The following is a 21,179-nucleotide window of genomic DNA, read 5'->3' as shown; positions in this document are numbered from 1 at the left end:
CCAAACACAATAACCTATTAATAACCTATTAAATAAAACCAATATACAGAAAGTGTACACATTTATATGATATATATTACATATCTAGTACAGATGAATAATAATAATGTTTGCTAAACACTCCATGCTTATCAGTTTTCTAAATTTTTCCCTATAATTATTAGGGAACTAATATTATTATTTTTCTTTTCAACATGTGAGTAAATACAGGCTCACGTAGGCTAATTAAAGTGTCCTGACTCACATAGCTGGTAATATGTGGACCTGAAATTTGAACCCAATTAATCTGTTTCTAGAATTCATTTCCTTAAGACTCTGCATAGTTCTGCTTAGAGAAAAAGTTAGTTTATAAATCTAGAGACCTGAGCCCTTGTTTCAACTGTATCATAGTAGACTATGACAACACACATAATCTTATATGGTCTCAGTTTATCAGTAAAATGAAGGTATTAGGCTACATTATCTTTAAGACCTGTTACAGCATTAAAATCGTCAATTTAGTTATACTTTGTTCTAAAATCTGAAAAAGATAAAGATTATTCTTATCTTAAGCTGGCTATGAAAATAAGATTTATGTTTCAAAGAACTATCAGTGAGCACGAGATTTCTTTCATGCTTTCTTCCATCTAAGTAAAATTATTATTCCCTCTTTTGTGCCTCCATAGTAAAATAGTTTTATCATAATATTGTTTTCATTTGTTTTACATCTACCACCATTGTATTCACTGAGAGATTTTTAAACACAAAAATCATATCTGTTTATCTCGGTGTTCTAATTCTAAGAAGTATCTGGTACATAATATTGCCTCAACAAATTATTGTTTCAAAATATGTTCTCAATCTACTTAAAAATGGTTCTGGGCTGGGGTGCCTGGGTGGCTCAGTCATTTGAGCCTTTGACTCTTGATCTTGGCTCAGGTCATGATCCCAGGGTTGTGTAATTGAGCCCCTCATAGGGCTTTGTGCAGAGCGTGGAGCCTGCTTGGGATTCTCCCTCTCCCTCATGCTCTCTCTCTCTCTCAGGAAAAAAAAAAAAAAATGCTCTTGGGTTTATTACACTTGTTACACCCGCTGATTATTGAGGTAGATTCTCTGATCTGATTAGGAGACCTGAGAATCTACATCATTACTGCTTTGGGGGTTCCTATGTTTACAATATATACATTGCTCAATTATACATGCAATAAAAAAAAAAAGTAATTCTGTAGGACAGAAAAGCTAAAACACAGTTTCCCAAAGTTTGTTTCCTGTTTTCTATTTACTAGGAAAATAAATGCTATCACCCAAGACTATGTGATAAAGAAAGGGACACTATAGTTCCGAGAGAATCACTATGTCAGATTAAAGCATATTAAAGGCCCTCACGATAAAAAAGATGATGCTTACTTTGTTTAAAAAAGCATTTAACAATCTTGTAACCATCTTGAAAAATGTGAAGTAACATTGATCAGGGAAGAATTTGTGGATAATAGAAGGGCAAAGCAAATTATGTCTGAATGAGAAGATCTATATAATTGAAGGGGAAGGAGAAGGGTCAGTGATCTCATGGAAACAGAGAAGTGAAAATGTGGGACTGTAAATAATCCAACTTGAGCTGAACGGACACATTTTTAAATATATATTTTTAATGTTTATTTATTTTGAGAGAGAGAGAGAGAGTGCAAGCAAAGGAGAGGCAGAGAGAGAGGGAAAGAGAATCTCAAGCAGGCTCCACAGTGTCAGCACAGAGCCCAACGCGGGGCTTGAACTCACTAATCGTGAGATCATGACCTGAGCCGAAATCAAGAATCAGGTGCTTAACCATCTGCGCCACCCAGATGCCCTAGAACTGACACATTTTTTAATGGTTGGGAGAACTGGAAGAAGTGTGTTTGTGCCTAAAAAAGGAGAGTTTGAATGGCAAGGACAGGATTTTAGGATGAGAGCTGTTAGAGAGTTTTCTGGGACTGATGTAACAGATGTTAGACTCCATGAAATGTGCTCTTCCTATTCTTGGCATCTTGGTTCAAGGTGGTGATAAGACTAGCCAAAAAGAAAAAAAAAAAAATTCAGATTACAAATAAAAATTGTAAATTGCTATTATATGGATGTCTGACCTTTTGGAATTCGTAATTTACTTAATGACTTCAAAAACATTATTATTCACATTCAGTAGTTTGCAATACTTTGTTGATAACATTTGATGGAGCAAACTTTTTTTTTTCTTTTTTTTTTTTTTTTTTTTTTTACTTTTGGTATGTTTTTTAATTATAATGCAAACACATGTAGAGTAAATAGCTAAATAGAAATATGAATACTGCCTCTAATTAAGTCCAAATTGGCATGTTCTTTTTAATGTTACAGAAGTTATTACAATACTGCTTTAAATTTTTATTTGCTTATATTTAGTCTCAAAAACATCATGGTTGTATAGAAGCCCAAATATATTTGGTCATATCTAACATGGTTGAGAGAAGCTGGCATATGATATCATCTATTAGGGAAAAAAAAATTGCTATGTTAGTGTTACCAAGATTCAGAGTCAGTAAGGCAAGGAGGAATGTTCTGATTTCAATGAGATAAACTGTCTTTGCATTTTGACTTCTTTCTGATTCAGTTTCTTCCCCTTTATCTATACTGCCATTATCTCCAGCAAGACAGCAAGGTGTACCTCCATAAATTTACTAGAAAGAAACATATTGTGTGGTTTTCTAGACACAATGTGTTTGTTGACATATGTTTGCTTTATAAATAAAAATATAATAATTCAAGATTTAAATAACTTAAAATAATTCAAGATTTAAGAAGTACACTTAATCCATTTCTGAAAGGCTTGATATCTAGTATTATTCGATGATTTGAGGTTTTCAATTTGTGCAAAACTACATAGATATACATAAGCATTGGCTAGCAATTCCAGTATCATCTTATACAAACTTGACTGTTGTATTTCCAGATTCAAATTTGCTTTTAAATTCTCACTCTCAGAGCTCTCTGTGAATCTCAGCTCTTGAATCTACTTTTCATTTAGTCCTTACCAGATAGATACAAATTTCTCATTTTAACTGCCCTGCTTAATTAGGACTCTTCATGATATTTTTGCTAGTAAAGAACTTTTAAAAAATCTTTATAATCCATTATCCCCTGCCTTTATGCAGAACACCCCAAAATGATTGTCAGCACAAAAATGCCCATATTTCTTACAATTATCATTTATGTTACCCCAGTATCTGATAAATGGTTTTCCCTCAAAACTTTTATTTTGTTATAGTGTGTGGTTAAAATGTCTACACATAACTATCACTGTCAGAATGTATGAGAAAAAGTTTTCTTTAAGAAAAGTTTGATTTTAAACTGAATATGCCAGTTATAAACCATATAGAATAATTTTCATACCATATTATTTTAATTATACATTCTCCAAATTTGAAGAATTAATTGTCCATGGTTCTACACTTACTAAAAAGAAAAGAATGGATCTGGGGCAACTAATTGGATTAGTAAGTTTCAGTTTTAGTGTTGGAATGTGAAAAGGACATTAAAGATCCTCTAACTCATATCTTGAATTATAGAGAGAAGGAACATATTCAAAACGTAAAGTGGCTTTTTCCACTATGATAAAAAATAATGGGTTTAATTAAATAGAAATTCCTCAGTAATTCCTATCACTTAAATAGTATTTACATTTTATGGGATGCAATATTTATGTTTACCTCAATTAGTTTTAGTAGCAATATAATTTTCTTCCTTTTATTGTTTTTTTCCCTACTACCTGAAATACCCTACTCTAGAACTTCTAATAACATAATTGAAATCAATGTTGTCCAACATATGATTATCTAGCACTTGAAATGTGGCTAGTATGACTGAGGAACAATTCAGTCTACTTAATTTTATATGATTTTAATGAATTTAAATGTAAAGAGTCACAATTAGCTAAAGGCTACCACACTGAACAATGCATATTCAGGAAAATATAAAGTACTCCTCCATAAATCATTTTGAATTTTTCACTGGTAATGAGCCAAAAGAAAAAAGTATATATCTAGATAGTGTTATTCCTCCAACATTACAGATGTGTTTTGAAGCCTTACCTCTGTTAGTTTTAGAGATCTGTACCTTGTTAACACTTGCAGATATATTATATGTTATATAATATACATATAGGGGTTTGTGTGCTATAGGAAACATGTTTAAAATTATATGGATATTTCAAAGTGTACTATATGTTTAATAAAAATCATAAGAAAAGCTTGCATTAAGGTATGCTTCTTAGAAGTTACAGTTCTTAGAGATACCAAGAATTAACTAGGGAATAGCTGAGAAAATAAGTGAAATATCATATGATGTTTTACTCCCTGAGTGTCTGTAAACAAAATTGTTATTGATTTTTTTTTCCTAGGTATTTGTATTGGATTGATTGCTGTGAGTATCCTCACATTGGCCGTGTTGGAATGGATGGAACCAATCAGAGTGTTGTCATAGAAACCAAGATTTCCAGACCTATGGCACTAACTATAGATTATGTCAACCGTAGACTCTACTGGGCTGATGAAAATCATATTGAATTTAGCAACATGGATGGATCTCATAGACACACAGGTTGGTCCAGTAGCACAAATGACTCAGTATTTTATCAGTACATACATTATTCATTTAGAAAATATGTACACACTTATGTATTCATTATATATAATTTTTCTCATTAAATTAATTTTGTAACTTAAGATTACATGATCATGTTCCTTTATGACAATATTGGTAAATAAGAATTAGATATATTTACTCAGAACTTCTGTAATCATGTATAAAAGTCATTGGCAATATTTTCTCTAATTGTACCTTTCAAAGTAGTTTTTACAGTAAATGAACAATTTTTTTCTTAGTTAATATATACATACAATCTTAAGGGATTGAGATAGAAGGTTATATGCCTGTAAACATAAGATTATTATTGCAATCTGGTAGGGCTAAGTTTTTTAAAAATACCAAATAAGAGTATAGTTCTCGAAAGACACTGAAGTAATAGCATTTAAAAGTTATCAATTCTACTGCATACATGATCAAATTTATTGTTATCTAATCAACAATGGCCACTAAAATTAAACTGGAAAACAGCCATCAAATTACAGTAACATACAGGACATTATTTGAATATGAATGAATATAAAATTCTACAGATACTTTATTTTTCTATTTTTTATAACTCTGAGTAGATTAAAAAACTCAATATAAAGGATATGAATGAAGGAATTAGATATGAGGAAAGTAACACTGGAATTAGGGATGACAGGGAGGTCTTAAAGAAAAATAGCTGAGGATGAGGGAATTCATAAGAGCAATGGAGAAGGACATGATGACAAAGACAGAGATGACAGAGATGTAACAGAAACCACAAATAATTCCAGTGAACACTCAAAATACTTTAGGGGTTTAAAGATGACACTTTTCCCAGAATGAAGAAGATAATTTTTTATTTATTTTTTATTTTTATATTTTAATATACATCCAAGTTAGTTAGCATATAGTGCAACAATAATTTCAGGAGTAGATTCCTTAGTGCCCCTTACCCTTTTAGCCCATCCACCCTCCACAACCCCTCCAGCAACCCTCTGTTCTCCATATTTAAGAGTCTCTTATGTTTTGTCCCCCTCCCTGTTTATTATTTTTGCTTCCCTTCCCTTATGTTCATCTGTTTTTGTCTCTTAAAGTACTCATATGAGTGAAATCATATGATATTTGTCTTTCTCTGACTAATTTCACTTAGTATAATACCCTCTAGTTCCATCCACATAGTTGCAAATGGAAAGAATCATTCTTTTTGATTGCCGGGTAATACTCCATTGTATATACATACCATATCTTCTTTATCAACCTATCTGCCAATGGACATTTGAGTTATTTCCATACTTTGCCTGTTGTTAATAGTGCTGCTATAAACATTGGGGTGCATGTGCCCCTTAAAAACAGCACACCTGTATCCCTTGGATAAATACCTAGTAGTGCAATTGCTGGGTAATAGGGTAGTTCTACTTTAATTTTTTGAGGAACCTCCATACTGTTTTCCAGAGTGGCTGCACCAGTTTGCATTCCCACCAGCAATGCAAAAGAGATCCCCTTTCTCCGCATCCTCACCAACATCTGTTGTTGCCTGAGTTGTTAATGTGAGCCATTCTGACAGGTGTGAGGTGGTATCTCATTGTGGTTTTGATTTGTATTTCCCTGATGATGAGTGATGTGGAGCATTTTTTCATGTGTCGGTTGGCCATCTGGATGTCTTCTTTGGAGAAGTGTCTGTTCATGTCCTCTGCCCATTTCTTCACTGGATTATTTGTTTTTTTGGGTGTTGAGTTTGATAAGTTCTTTATAGATTTTGGATACTAACCCTTTATCTGATATGTCGTTTGCAGATATCTTCTCCCATTCTGTCAGTTGCCTTTTAGTTTTGTGGATTGTTTCCTTTGCTGTGCAGAAGCTTTTTACTTTGATGAGGTTCCAATAGTTCATTTTTGCTTTTGTTTCCCTTGCCTCCGGAGACATGTTGAGTAAGAAAGTACAGCAGCCAAGGAAAAGAGGTTTTTGCCTGCTTTCTCCTTGAGGATTTTGATGGTTTCCTGTCTTACATTTAGGTCTTTCATCCATTTTGAGTTTATTTTTGTGTACGGTGTAAGGAAGTGGTCCAGGTCCACTCTTCTGCATGTCGCTGTCCAGTTTTCCAGCACTGCTTGCTGAAGAGACTGTCTTTATTCCATTGGATATTCTTTCCTGTTTTGTCAAAGATTAGTTGGCCATATGTTTGTGGACCCATTTCTGGGTTCTCTATGCTGTTCCATTGATCTGAGTGTCTGTTCTTGTGCCAGTACCATACTGTCTTGATGATTGAAGACAGTTTGAAGTCAGGGAAGACAAATGGCTTTTTATTGATGGCTTTTTATTCATCTTTATTGAACTAACATCACCTTTGTCATTAGGTGTTTTTATCTTCAAATAGTAAGAGGGACCTATCTTCACAGAGAGGTCCCAAAGAAAGCCCACCCAGTAGCATGGTTTAGCTTATCAGGCTGCTTTCTTCTCTGGCAGTAAGCTTAGAACAACACCCTGGGTGGAGGGAAATGGGAGGAGATGATAAGAGAGGATTATTGATAATCTTATTGCCAGGTGAGACCTTGCAAATGTGTGCTAGTGTGCAGTCCTCAGAAGGATCAAGTCACAGAGTTTAAAAGTAAATGAATAAGTAAACAAATAAAAACAAAGGAGACAAAAGTCACTGAAGTCATACCACTTAATTATTTGCCTAAGTTCTTCTCAGTTGATGTTTAAACAAATATATTATTCTAACTATCATAGCTGACAGAAAGCTTTTTGAGGTGCTTTTTTAAGGGTAAGAACATTGAGGTATCACAAGTGTAGTTGGATGAGTCACTTATTTAGGTGTTGGCAATGCAATTATAGAGATAAAGAAACTCATCAGGATGCAATTTGAGTGAAGAATTATTTAAAGATGACTTTAGGATTTTAATTACAGCAAAAGTAATGTTGACAAATCAGAATCACACTTAGCATTCAGCAGTTATATCTTCTCCAAAGAATCAATAATGAAATGTTCTGCAACATTCTCAGATGATATAATTGAAAGTTTTATTGTGGTAATCAGTATTTTCCCCATGTAACTAGGAACCCATTTATTTTTAGCATCTATATAAAGCTCTAGGTTGTTGTGAATGTCTTACTTTCTACTAAAACTGTTCACTGTACAATATTATTTAAACAAGTTTTGGTCAGATAAGTGAATATTGAAAACATATATTTCGGCATCAAATATTTGCCTATTTGCATTGGAGACTTCGTGTTTGAACACAAATTGTAGTTAAAAATGTTGTCTGTTAGAAACTATTAATTCCATCTCCGATTCATTATTAAAAATGATGTCAGATATGTGGGTGACTAATGCTTTGAAAACTTAATACAAAATTAAATATGTATAAATGAAACGTCTTTCAATCATGGTAGTCATGGTGACTTTGGGTAGAAGGACATATATAGCAGGGAGAAATAGCACTATATTTATTAGAGTAAAATATTTGGCTGAAAGATACCCAGGTATGATGTTACCAACATTTTAAAATTTGATTTTGAAAATACTTGGAGGCTCCAGGGGAGAAAAAGAAAGTAAAAGAGTTGATGCCATCAGAAGTATTTTCTCCTGAAGGCTTTCTCAGAAAGACTAATGAAAAATTCATTAAGCATCTTATCAGGCATCTGCCAATAACTGAATGTAAGCCAACAATTACCTGGTAGTTACTAATGAGCTACTCATTGTAGGCAGCCTAAATTATGCTAATTCCACAGTCAGTGGAAAAAGAGGCATTCATTTGTCATGTTTGTGAAGGGGAGTAGCATTTTTATATTTTTCGCACTTTCCTGGTAAAGACATAGAGAATGCTGTGGTTTCTTGATTGTGTATTTGGAGGTGGAAAATGAGACTTTGGCATCAATAGTAACTTTCCCATTAGTTTGGTCACTGATCTCTTTTCTTATTCTCTTAACTAGACTAGTGTTATTGTTCTCATTTATTCTTAGAGAGTGGGACCAAAGCTTATTAAGAGTGGGATATGTCAATCATGACAAAGTAATTTGAGAATATGAAAGATATATGAGAAATTTCAGAATTTTGGCTTCCATTTGATAAGCCAAATCTTAATAATGGAGAAAAATTAAACCCTGGCAGGTTTTTTTTTTCCTCCAAACATATTCTTATTTAACCGTTCAGTAACTTCATACATGAAACATTACTTAATTATTACTTATCCAGCCTAAGAAATTCTGAAAATTCGGAATTCTATGCCCTAAATAATAGATCTGATTACCTCCATGGTATATGTGACTTACAATTTGCTTAAGAATTTCCATCTATCTTTCTCTGCTATCTCCTCTACCCCAACCCACCTTCCTACCAGTCTAAACACCACATTGCAAAATTAAATAAAAAATAAACAGTCAATTTGCCAGCTTAGGCACATCTAGATGCAATCTTAGTCTTGTGAACCTCTTCCTAATGTCTCTGTATATCATTTTTCTGGTATTTACTATAATAATTATATATTGATATGGTTTAATAAAATGATGCCATAGAATATTATATATGCTCCTGGATGACTGAGTAAGTTTTATTTAAATCAAATTTTCATTAGTTCTTTTTTTTTTTTTTTTAGTTTTTTGATTTCTTCCCTTTCGATCTGCCCATTCAGTCATTCATGTATTCATTCAACAAATATTGATGGCTCTTTCGATGCCATGCCTTATGCTAGGCTCTCAAGTTACAAAGATGAATAAATTTGTGGTTTTAAAGCACTTGTAATAATGGAAAATGCTGATATGCAAGTAAAAACATAAATTAGATTGGGGTTAGAGGAATATGCAAAATATTTTGAAAATGCATGGAGTAGTAAGAAAGCTATTGCTGAAGTAAGGGAATCTTTGAGAAATGTGAGATATTGGTACAAGTTCTCCATATGGCGAAATGTATAAAGGATTCTTCACACAGAGGGAACAGCATGTGCAAAGATGTAATAGAGTCTTGAAGCAGCATGGGGTTTATACAATTTGGCCATGACTAGAAGTTATATAAGAGGGAGATAATGTCACTAGATGAACATGGGCAAATTTAGGACAGATTGTGACAGACCTTGTATGCTAAATAATTTGGAATTTATTCTCTAGGTCATAGGGAGCCATTGATGGTGTTTAGCTGAAAGAGTGCTGTCATTAAACTTGACAACAGTATGGAAAATGAAAGACCCTAGAAAAGCAACCAATTTAGAGGCTGTTAAAATATTTTAGGAGAAAATACTTGAAGTGATTATAGCTGTGGGAATGGGGATAAAGTATTACATTCAAAAGTTAATTGGATAAAAAACAGGAGAGAGATGCATCTGTAAGCCTAAAATAGCAGAAATATTGGTGGTCAAGGTGCAAATATTAAGTGAATATTTTATATTATGCACTTATCTAGGGAAAAAGAACTTCTAATTTTGATGACATTAGTATCACATATATTTGTCCATTTTACAAGGAATTTAATAAGTACCAAATTAGGCATAACTTAGAGATTCTTCTTGAAAAGCTCTGCTTTGATGAGAGGTACATTAACTTTAACAAAAGGGTCAGCATAAGAGGAATTCTAAGGATATGATTAAACAACCTCTAATGTAATGTATCTTTCCCTAAAAAGCATTTCAGAACACCTGATAATTTATCTGGAAGAAAGATTGAAATTGAATGATTCTTTCTCTTCTTACTTTCACTTGAGATAGAAAATACATCTAGTTAAAGATTAGATAATTTTAAAATATTCTTGTATTGAAATGCTTAGTGTTTAAATGTATAAGTGTCTTTATATAAAAATAAAATATTCTAAATATATACATAATAATATTCTTGTAGGTATATATGTTTGGGACTGATTCCTACCAGTCTCAAAGTGCAACAATCCTCAGAGAATTTTAGGCTTTGATTTTGGATAAGAAGTAATAAACCTTTAGGGACCAGGGTGACTTAGTCTGTTAAGCATCTGACTTCTGCTCAGGTCATGATCTCTCGGTTCGTGAGTTCAAGCCCCATATCAGGCTCTGTGCTGACAGCTCAGAGCCTAAAGCCTGCTTCTGATTCTGTGTCTCCCTCGCTCTCTGCCCCTCCCCTGCTCATGCTCTGTCTCTCTTTGTCTCTCAAAAATAAATAAAGGTACTAGTTCATTTGGGATAGTAAAGAGAACAAAAATGTTGCTTAAAAATGTACACCCTGCTTTAGTGGGACATTTTTATGTTACAGTTTGTTATTTCCAAACTAACTGTATCTCCTGCCTATAGAAAAACATCTAGATTTTATTTCAAAATTTGTGCTGCAAATTTCTGAAATGAGACCAAAGTAAAGATCTTTTGTCATTGATTTCATGCACTTTAAAAAGTAACAGCCTTCTCTGAATGAACTATCTATGAAATAGGTTATATAATATCTCCTGAGAAAAAATTTTTTCGATAACTTTGCATAGCTACCCCAACTCAGAGATTTCGTTTTCCATTTAAGGAAAGAAAATTAAATTCCACAAAATTCTAGTCTTTAGAACAAAATTTCATTCTGACTGCTTGTATCAAACTACATGACATCAGATTTCATTTTCCTCCTATTCCGTTACAGGTGCCATTGAAGTTGAGATACCTTAGAGAGGTAGCTATTTTCTTGACAAAAAGGCTGAAAATAGTTTGTGATTAGTATTAACAATAGGGTGAGCTAAGAAAAAGATATGTTTGACCGTGAATTTTTCAATTTATGTATTCAAATAAATACATAAATTTTTTCTAGTAAATATTTATCAGAATATTCTTCTTTGTATCCCAGAATGATTTAACTTGTGTAAATTCAGTTGGTCACATATATATTTTATCCAGCATACTGGAAAAATGCATACTCATAACTGCTAATTTCTCTGAAAAGGAATCGTTGGTTATGATTCCAAACTACAGTTTATCACTGAACTGTCTTTTAGTCTTTGGACAGATTGTTGAAAATTTCATGCAATTATGTTGACTATGGCTCCTCATTTATTTCTATATTCCTTGACCTGAAGAACCTTACATTGAAGTGTCAATATTGTAGTCCACCTCAATTGTTTGTTTATTGCTCTGAGAATCCAGTTTGTGTTATGAGGGGGCAGTTCTGTGTTTGGATTTAAAAATCCAAATCATAATCCATGCAGTGATCATCTAATTAATGTTGGAAAAGGAATCCAAGTCTCAGCATGCTGCTGGTGAAATAGCATAAATATATATACGAAGGGTTTTGTTCTAAGAAGTCACTTTGAAAACACTGAAAAAAACAATGGGAGCATGTTGTGCTTATGTATTTTGAAACTCAGTAGCTCTTGCATTTGGGTCTGTAGAATATTTAAATACACACTGAAACCAAAAAAGGAAGGGAATCTAATAAACACCACTCTCCAAATTTACAATATTCTAGAGTGTTTCTTTCTTGGTAGGATATTTCATTTTAGTACTTTTGGAAAAAAAATCTCTATCATTCACAGTCCATTACAAACAGTAGACTTCACAGGCTATTTTATGCCAATGGTGTTGATGTGCTGCTGTTTACAATACAATAAAAGTTAATGGAAGGGAGCAAAATACAATTCAGTTACTATAGAAATGTTCCTGAAACAGTAAAATAAATTGAAATTAACTGCCATTTCTAAAAAGTCTTAGAATTTCAGTGTCAATCATGTCTTTCAGTTTTGTTCCTTGAATAGCACATGTTACCTTACATTGTGTATATGTTTAAATAGATTATTATTTTGCAAATGCCACATATATTCCATATACTTTTTGAAATGGGAAATTTTAAGTATTACCCTAGTATGACTTTTCAACCACTTTCAAAAATCTTATCCATCTTAAATAAGAGGCAGTGGGGTATGGGGATCAGTAGGTCTGGCTTTGTTCCAGGTTACTCTCTAAGCAGGTTGCTTTGCCACAATATGGTTCAATGTTTTTATCTATAGAATGGGGTTTTTTATTTAATAAGTGACTTTCTAACATTTCTGAAAGGAATTTAGCTGAGGTTGGAACTGGGAGAGAAGACTGTTTTATCAATTACTTCACCTACCCCTACTTATTCTTAGGACTGCCTAGAGCACATTTTAAAATGCTTGTAATATGTTACATTATTCTCTGTTTTTTATTCTGGAACCATATTTGTAATTGTAAGAATTTGCAAAACCCAGATAGTAAACTCATGTAAATGGCTCTATTGATTACTGTCCCATAGGTAAAGTCCTTTTTTTAAGCTTCACAAACACATTCCTAGTGCATGTGTGTGGGCTATCATAATTCCTATATTTAGTTCTGATAATCGCCTCTGAAAACACATTGCCAAATGTCTATGAAGATTTGTATCACCAGCAGAAAAATTCAGAACCTTTCAAAGCAACAGTACTATATGTTTACCAAGTGCACAAAGCAATGTTGCTTTGTTTAGAGACTGGAAAGCAGTGTCCTGGTCAAGAGATGATATTTATAGGCAGAGTGTAGTTTTCAAAATAAATGTACTACAATTTGCATTGTCTGCTCTATAAATACTCACATTCATTAACAGAAATACTCTTTTTAGGTATTAAATATTGAAATGGCCATATTTGACCTTCTATTATGAATAACTTAAAAATATGTAGATGAGAGAGGGTGCCTGGGTGGCTCAGTTGTTTAATAAGTACCTGACTTTGACTCAGGTCGTGATCTCACAGTTTGTGAGTTTGAGTACCAAATCCGGTGAGTTCGAGTTCCGCTGCGGGTGAACATGAGTTCCTCTTTGGTTAAAACACAAGCCCCGGGGGAGCCCCACTTTCTCTCTCTCACTCTTATTCTTTCTCTGCCTCTCACCCACTTACGCCCCCCCACCTCAAAAAAATATAGATGAGAGATGAGAGAGAGGAAGTTGTTGTTTTATTAAACCACATATTCTTACTCTATATGGAGAATGTGTATTATTTGAAGTGGATGCCTTTAGCCTCTAATGGCTTTAAGGATGCCTTTAGTCTCTTACTAATGGCTTTAAAGAAGAGCTCTAAATACAGCACTAATTTCTATGTTCTCCATCTATATTACATTCATTTCAATAAGTATGCATTTAAGTGTCCCAGTATACACTAATTCATTAAGGAAGGACATATAACTATTGTTTGGATATTTGATCGGTGTTTAAAAGATGTCCTCATATTATAGAGTCTCAGGTAGTAGCAGCTCAGATCTGGTATGCACTATGGCATATGCCAAATAGAAGAAATTTATTTTTTATTCCCTTCAAGGTTTCACTGATGGATAAACTTTTTGAAAAATTGTGTTCATATTGAAAAAAGTAAATTTTGAAATTCTATCATAATATTTGGAAATGTTGGCTATCCTTAGTGTTCTTGCCATTTCTTAATGCCTTTATTCATTTCAAACAATGGACTTTGGACCCATTTGCCCGAAATTTTATTTACAATACTGTTACCATTAAGTAGGGTTGTGTTAAAGAATAGGCAGGAAAAGTGTTCATGGAGGCAAATATTAAATGGAACATTTCTTACCCTATTGTAGATAGTTCTGAGGAAGTACTTATAAGAAAAAGAGGATTCTGCAATCAATAACACTGAAGGGGATGCATAATTACTGACAAAGAACAAATGTCTTTGGCCCTAAGGTTATATAAAGCACTTTCTTTTTGATGGGGTGTTGGTAGCTACAGCTACTGGCTCAGCACTCATGCTCTGGAAATTAGTAGACTGTGGCCATTTTGCCACCCACCCAGTCTTCTCTGTCACTTCTCATAAACTAAAATCCATTATCCACCCACTTACTGACCACTGTCATGGATCTCCCACTTTCTTTGGCACATTAAACTACTTTCTTTCATCATCTAATTTTATTGTGTGTTTTCCAGCGTACATTTTCTTTAGCCTTACTTTAATCTCACCTCATTTTTTCAATGCTAAATGTTTCTCTCTTTTTCATTTCATCCTTTTGTTTTTGTTTGTTTGTTTGTTTGTATGTTTTCATGCTCTCTTCCATTAATTTATGCCCTAGCTTCTCTACGTAGCTTGTTGTACATTATTTTTCTGGAATGGTGTGAGGGAAAATTGTTAGTATCAAGGTCTCTCAGAATAGAGGATTAGTGAGCATCCTGATCCTCTTTTCTGAAGACAGATGCTGTTTTCATCAAGGTCAATAGTTTGTACCGTACTGCCTAGACAATGAGTATCGTTGATTGTTTTTGATCTGGGAAGAGATATAAGAGATAAAAAATATGTGTGTACATTTCGGATGCCAGGGTGGCTCAGTCTGTTAAGCAACTGACCCTTGACTTCAGCTCAGGTCATGATCCCAGAGTCTTGGAATTGAGCCTTTCACTGGGCTCTGCACTGACAACATGGAACCAGCTTGGGATTCTCTTTCTCCCTTTCTCTCTAACCCTCCCCTGTTCATGCTTGCCCTCTCTGTCTCTCTCTCAAGATAAATAAACTTAAAATGTAAATATATTTCATATATATTGAGATATATATATATGAAATACTACCTGGAGGGAGTTCTAGTTGGCCTACCTTTACTTCTTTGCCATGTTCCAAGTTCTAGAATGCAGACCTCTGTGGACTGAATCACCAAGGCTCTGTCATCTTCTGCCTTCAGGTTGAAATGAATCCATGGGAAACATTGACAGGAGATTAGAATGTGGATGGAGGAAGATGTTGGAATATTTATTTATTTCCTTTCCCTCTTGCTTACCCACAGTGGTTTGGCAGTGGCTGAGTTCCTCCACTAAATGACCACTGTTCTTATTGCATGGCTCTTTTCCACTAGCCATAGCTTTCACCAGGTTCTGGTAACAGACCTAAGCAAAAAAAAAAAAAAAAAAAAAAAAAAAAAAAATCCATCATCAGTACCTGACCATACCCATACTTCTGTAAATAATTCATTTATTCTTTTCAATTATCATTTAAAATTTATTTTCTATATGCAATAAGAAACCTGGCTGATATAAAAGGGATAGGAAAAGGTTAAAAACAATAAAAAAGTTGGAATAATTTTGCAGTATTTCAGGAACTTGAGCCTTAGGATAATATCATCAAGAATCAGACAGTAGAAGTCTTAAAATACATTAAAAAAGAAAAAAATGACAGAATTTCATGTTTTATCTAATATAATTGTTAACTTTACTTTAAAATTTTAAGAGATTAAATTTCTAAACCTAGTTGGTCATACACTGACAACTATTAGGGCATTTTCTTCCAAGCAATGCGTAAATTCTTTATACTCAAAAGGAAAAAAAAATAGTAATGTTCAAGTTAGTCTGTAATTTTGATGGTTAGTGGTTGCATTCTATGAACCCTGTTTTACTATAAAAAATATTGCTAAGGTTTTTTTAGTAATTTTTTAATGTTTATATAAGAAAAAGAGAGAGAGAGCGTATCTCTGGTGAAATTTCTATTTTAACCCATTGGGCAAAGTAGTGCTTAATCTGCCATTATCCCAATATTATATTCTACCTATAGCACCAACTATGACATTTTAACTCTACAAAAGATGGACACTGTGTAATTTGTGCATTTTGTTCCTAAGTATTTAAACTAGATAAGTTGAAATACAAAATTAGAAAGATATTATCTAGGAATACACTTGTTTAGCATGACGAATGCTATCCAAAAAAAAATGAATAATCAAGAGTATTGTTATAGAATAACTCTAACTGTGAGGCATTGGTTAAGCCAAAAGCATATTCTGGATTTCCACCTTTTCTATTTGCCATAATTACTAGGAACATTAATAGGATAGCATCCAACCTGACTAAAAAGGAAAAACTCCAGGGGTGCCTGGGTGGCTCAGTCAGTTAAGCATCTGATTTCAGCTCAGGTCATGATCTCATAATTTGTGAGTTTGAGCCCCACATCAGGCTCTGCACTCACAGCGTGGAGCCTGCTTGGGATTCTCTCTCTCTCTCTCTCTCTCTCTCTCTCTCTGCCCTTCCCCAACTTGAGCTTTCTCTCTCACTCAAAATAAATAAATAAACTTAAAAAAAAAAGGAAAAACTCCATAAAGAGTATCCTTTGATTTATTTTTTTTGCAAAACACCAACTTCTTTATTCTGATAGATATAGTCTATAAGATAAAAATTAGGAGCCTAGTACTTGAGTGAAATGCTGGAAATAGTACAATAAATAAGGCTCTTATCCGGAATAGAGACTTAACTACAGAAAGCAGCTTTAAAATAGGCTTTAAGGATATAATAAATACCTGTTAAACTGCAGCCCACACAATAGTTGTATTTTTTCTGTCCTTTTTTTAATATATCTACTGAATACCTATAAACAAAAACTTCCTAAGTTTGTTTTTCACATTTGTGTTTTAATTAAGCAAGTGCAGTCTTCTATATGACAATTGGTCATATTATTTTTCTCTTAAAAAGGATAGCCTTTATTGTTTTTAGCAAACATTGACTACTTTTTCCATAAACACAACCACATCTCAGTGAATTTGTTAAATGTTTCTTTCATGCCATCACATTCCATGTTTATATTTATATGGACTTATTATTATGAACTTATTATGAATTATATATGAATATATAGTTATATATGTTATAAATGTATTACAAATGTGCATGCATGTATTTTATAAATGCATGTATACATATATGCACACATATTTACAAAGCAAAAATAAGTAAACAAATAAAGAGACAACCAAAAATAAGCAATTTTATTTTACTCATTCTAAATCAGAAAAGTTTCTTATACCAAAATATATGATGATTTGGCTTGGAACATCTCTTTTAATCTCAACGCGGCCTATATTCAACATCTGTTGATGGAAAAACAACCATGGCATGCATTTATTTATACTTATCATTTAGCAGTTAATATATGGCGATTTTTTTTCACAGAAGCTTAAGCAAATAGTCAACTTGTTGTAGAGATTTAAGTCCTAAAGAAGAAATAAAGCATACTGCCAACTTGTGAGCTGAACTCCTAGAAAGGCAATATAAAAGTATTTTGTTTGTTTATTTTGCTTTATTTTGTTTTGCTTGATTTTCATGGGCATTGTTTGTGGCTATTAAGTGAACTTTTCACCATCTCTTAGAGAATAGATTGTTGGAGCTACTATAGTATTAGATGTATGGGAATGGATTTCATCTCGTTAACTCAAGTTGGTGTTGTTACTTTGTTTTCTCAAGAATAAATATTCTGGTGGTTGTATGTGATGCTGTTAGGGAAATAAACATGTTTGCCAAATGAGCAGTCCTGGAGCGGGCTTATAAAGCCACTAGAGTGACATTCCTATTCTTTACGCCAATATCAAATAAGGGATTAAATCAAACAGATGGTCACTGTGGGCAAATGGGCTAATTTTCTTCACTTTGACCTTTTCTATATTCTCTGTACATTCAGTTGTGTGCCATCCTTCTTCTGAAATAAGAGTTCACCTTTCTGATCTCCATAAATTTATATTGATTATCTGATAACAGAGATTTTTCTGGTGAGTAATCACTATAAGATTAGGGATAGTAAACTTGTCCAGTACTTAATTTTCCTCATGTCTGAAAATCACAGAAAAAAAAATCACTTAATTTCAATCAAGTAATTAGGTAAACTGACTTTCATATGGAGCTTATGAAATTAGTCATTGCTTTATATACTTCTAGTAGCTTACTAAGGCTGCTATAACAAAATACACAAGCTGGGAGTCTTAAACAACAGCAGTTTAGTTTTTCACAGTTCTGGAGGCTGGAAGTCCAAGACCAGGGTGGTGGCAGACTTGATTTGTTCTGAGGCCTCTTTTCTTGGCTTATAGATGGTCCTCTTCCTGTGTCTTCACATAACCTTTTCTCTGTATGTGTACTCCCCTGGTGTCTGTTTCTCTCTTATAAGGACACTGGTCACATTGGATTAGGACCCCACTCTTTTCTGCCTCCAGATACAGTCATCCTGGGGGGAGGAGGAAACAGTTCAATCTATACCAACACTTTATCCTACTAGGCTGGCTTTCTTGAAAACAGTGCTAGTAGGTAAAGTGGCAAAGAACTCAACAGCCAGAGTCTGATTTAGATTCTCATTTACTTGTTTTTAATCCCCCTCTTTGGTCAAATTACTTAAATTTTCTAGATCTTAGCTTTCCCATCTGCAAAGTGAGATCTATCTACTATACAATAAAATTATGAATATTAAATAAGATATATAAAGTAGATATCGTATCACAGGGTTTCTCAACCTCAGAACTATTAATATGTGAGTGTGATCATTTTTTGTTTCGGGGCCAGAATTGCCTCCCCCTCCCACTGAGAACCACACTGGCCAACTTCCTGGTATCAAAGTGCTTAACAAATGTCAGCCATAGTTACTTACTGAATAGTTACCAAAAACTACGCAACATTGGAGATGTTCATAGTCAAATTCTTACAATGGCTCTACTTTTTATATATACATTAAATCTCTGGTGGACAGAGATTCTTTTAAAATGATGATTAATTTTTTGAGCCTGTATTTAATGATGAGATTATTTACTTTGCATCTAAGGAAATGTGAGTTGATCTTTCTGGGAGTTTCAACTTACTCTGCCAATTTTCATTTTATTTTGAAAATTTCCAAACATACATATATGTTGAGAGATTGTTATAATCACCCATCACCAAGATTAACCTGGTTTTTAACATTTTGCCACATTTGTTTTATCTTTCTGGAATGAATTTGTACACCTAAAGAGGGAAAATGGGAATAGTTTGTGTAAGTAACTCAGATATAATTCATTCTGGTAAAGTGTTCTTTTCATCTTTCTATCCAATTCCACATATCATTGTAGCAATAGACTCCATGTCTGTAGGAATACACAGATCATTCAGTTTGAGTACTTGCATCAAAAGTGTACACATATGGATTTTGCTTGAGTTTTACTTCCTTCATAGGCATAGTATCTATTCTGAGATGGAGTTCTGGCTAGACCCTAACGTGTAATCTATTTGCAGGAGACTCATCTTATTGCTTTTATTTCTATTTTCTCTGAGTGATAGTGAATTCTCTGACCACATTTGGCCCAGTTGAACAAAACTAACCAATTGTGCTTGAAATTTTGATAGTTTTTCAGTTACTACTCAGGAATATGCCAAACATTAATTCTCAGTCATGAAAATCTGTTATAAAAAGGTACTTATTACTGGGCTTACAGTACCTTTTTTCATCAATGAACAGTTTCTCAGAATTTCTAATAGATCTGAAAATAAATATGAAGAAATATTGGAATGCTTGTGCAAATTAAGGAATTTCCATTTTTTTATTTATAGCTTTTGAAAAGTTTTTTGAAGAAAATTCTATCATATTTTAAAGTTACTTAATCTTAAATCACCAAACAAATTTATTATATCTCATGTACCTTTTAGGACCCTGGAATCTCTTGAATGAAAAATTCACATTTGTGATGCTCAATCTACTCTTCACATTTAAACCTAGTCCTATAATGAAAGTATAATTAGGAAATAATTTTAACCTGCAACTAAACAGTTTTATGACTGTTAAACCTGCTTAATACATTGTGGTCTGTCACACTTATTTTCCTTCATCCCTATGCCAGCTCATCTTGCATGTAGAAATATTCATAAAATCTCAGTGACTAAAAATAGTTTATAGTAGTCTTATAGTCACTTTATCTCCAAGGAGTTAAACAACATCTCATCCTGGATATATAATTTAATCAATTTGAAAGTGGGAGAAAACAGTATAACGACCTGTAGATTTAAGGATTTAAGTTGGGAAAAACTGGATGGATGGAGATATATATATATATATATAGAGAGAGAGAGAGAGAGAGGAGAGAGAGAGAGAGAGAGAGAGAGAGAGAGAGAGAGAGAGAATGGTATTTCTTTCTGTTGAAGCCTCCATTATTTGTGAGCAGGATTGCATTCATTTCTTCCTAGTGGTCGAATCAGGCTAACTCTGAGCAAAGCAAACTCCTGTGCCAGATCCTGCATTCTCTTAACCGGTAATAAAGAACCTTGCTGGCCTGACAGGTTGTCACAGCAATTATTCACATGAAGTTCTGTAGCAGTTGTATCTGTCAGCCCATGTAGTATTGAATATTTTAACTGGCAGTCTTCCAAGACTGAACATTAATCTTACCATCTCCTATTACAGTCCCTAATCAAGATATTCCAGGGGTGATTGCACTAACATTGTTTGAAGACTACATCTACTGGACTGATGGGAAAACCAAGTCACTCAGCCGTGCCCATAAAACCTCTGGAGCAGACAGACTCTCACTGATTAACTCATGGCATGCCATCACAGATATCCAGGTGTATCATTCTTATAGACAACCTGATGGTAATTATTCTTTCCATGATTTCCATAAGCGCATCAACATCTTTTAGTAACATTCCATTTTTGTTTCCTCCATGGTTAAGTGTAAATTTATTTTTGAGAATGAGTAACAGATTTCATTATGTAGCATAATTGTATAGGATGAATTCAGTTGATATCAAATATGTCTATTAAGGAATATGATTAGAAACTCAATAATAGTACAGAGAATTATTAATTTGTTGATACATTAAGTTGAAGTGACAATAATACATGTAGTTGGAGAAATAAAGAATGCATTCTTGAAATGATTTATTTACAAAATAGTCATAGG

The 21,179-nt window shown here is 33.5% G+C and overlaps 1 protein-coding gene across 1 annotated transcript in view; it reads left to right on the top strand.

Annotated features, from left to right (window-relative positions):
* Positions 1 to 21,179, top strand: part of LRP1B (LDL receptor related protein 1B) — a 1,882,572-nt gene that overhangs the window by 1,640,143 nt on the left and 221,250 nt on the right. Inside the window, exons 60-61 of the mRNA XM_042948663.1 lie at positions 4,382 to 4,581; positions 20,681 to 20,869. Coding sequence (XP_042804597.1) covers positions 4,382 to 4,581; positions 20,681 to 20,869 — 389 coding nt within the window. The remainder of the gene's footprint in view (positions 1 to 4,381; positions 4,582 to 20,680; positions 20,870 to 21,179) is intronic.

The sequence above is a fragment of the Panthera leo genome, chromosome C1 (assembly GCF_018350215.1).
Source record: "Panthera leo isolate Ple1 chromosome C1, P.leo_Ple1_pat1.1, whole genome shotgun sequence".
Lineage (NCBI taxonomy): Eukaryota > Metazoa > Chordata > Mammalia > Carnivora > Felidae > Panthera > Panthera leo.
This window is presented reverse-complemented; position numbering and strand designations above follow the sequence as displayed.